This window comes from Trichinella spiralis (assembly GCF_000181795.1).
Source record: "Trichinella spiralis strain ISS 195 chromosome Unknown Scfld6585, whole genome shotgun sequence".
Lineage (NCBI taxonomy): Eukaryota > Metazoa > Nematoda > Enoplea > Trichinellida > Trichinellidae > Trichinella > Trichinella spiralis.
The window spans coordinates 620-1651 of NW_003533524.1; the positions used below are offsets into that span (position 1 = coordinate 620).

Consider the following 1032-nt stretch of genomic DNA (forward strand, 5'->3'; position numbering starts at 1 on the left):
AGAAGATTTCCACCAGAGGCGGCAGTCATACACCGGTAATCCAAAACCGGAGGAAACCGAAGCGTCCCAGTCTATCGACGCGTGTGCGTGCGAGGTGCGAGGTGAGCAAGCTTTCCCTGAAGCTGGAAAGGCAGGAGCTGGCGGCTGTACGACCCGTCGAAAGAAGAGACGGCTGTTTTAATTACGGTGGCTTGAGCCACCTCTGACGCGACTGCCCAACAAAAGGCGCCAAAACCACTGAAAGCCAATGGGCACGCAAAGCGGCGGACTTGAAAACCGCAGGGTTTTGGTCATGGCCGGACTGCAAGCAGACAACACGCCATGTGTAAACGGTAAGCTGAACGGGACGAGGGTCTCTTTATTGTTAGAAACCAGGGCGGTGGTCTCCGTGATACCTGAGTCTCTCTGGCATAGCGCATCAGGCGGGGAGCCCTTGAAGAGGGAAAAGGGTACGATAAAAGGATACGTGAGGATCGAGCATGCGTCAGCACCAGCTGGGCAGCCTGGCATCAGCGCAGCGGTTGTCGCGAATTCACAGGATGCAAAACCTGATTCAGGTGCTGGCGTTGACGAACTCCACCGCATCGAGACCGGGAGGGGGCTTACCCATTGTGACTGCCAGCCCGCCCCCTTCCCCAGCCCAACGGGAGGTGATGGAATAGTTAATCGGGGGAATGCCTCTCCCAGGGGTTTTTTACCCCCCTCATCCCGCTGGGAGTTCACTATTGTGATGGGGAGGAAAGAAGACGGATTTCCGCTGGTCCTGCGTGGAACTACACGAAACTGAATGCTGTAACGTGAGTCGACGCCCAACTCTGTCCTCGTACCTAAACGATAACGCTGGATGTGCTGGGATTTGCCCAATGGGTCAATCACGGCTCGAACGTGGGTGTCGGGCTACTAATCCGGTCGAAATCCCCGGAAGCGACGGGAAAAATTAACCCTCCTCAACGCCGATGGTCCCCTTTCAATCCAAGTTCATGCCAGTCCGGCGCAATGTCTTGCAACTACGCTAAAAAAAATCCAGCAATT

The 1032-nt window shown here is 55.5% G+C and overlaps 1 protein-coding gene across 1 annotated transcript; it reads left to right on the plus strand.

Annotated features, from left to right (window-relative positions):
- Nucleotides 1-247: 247 nt before the first annotated feature.
- Nucleotides 248-661, plus strand: Tsp_13084 (conserved hypothetical protein; the record flags this gene model as incomplete). Its single annotated transcript, XM_003366085.1, has 2 exons — nt 248-332; nt 369-661. Coding segments are annotated over exons 1-2 (378 nt in total), but the record flags the coding sequence as incomplete, so codon positions are not given.
- Nucleotides 662-1032: the final 371 nt, after the last annotated feature.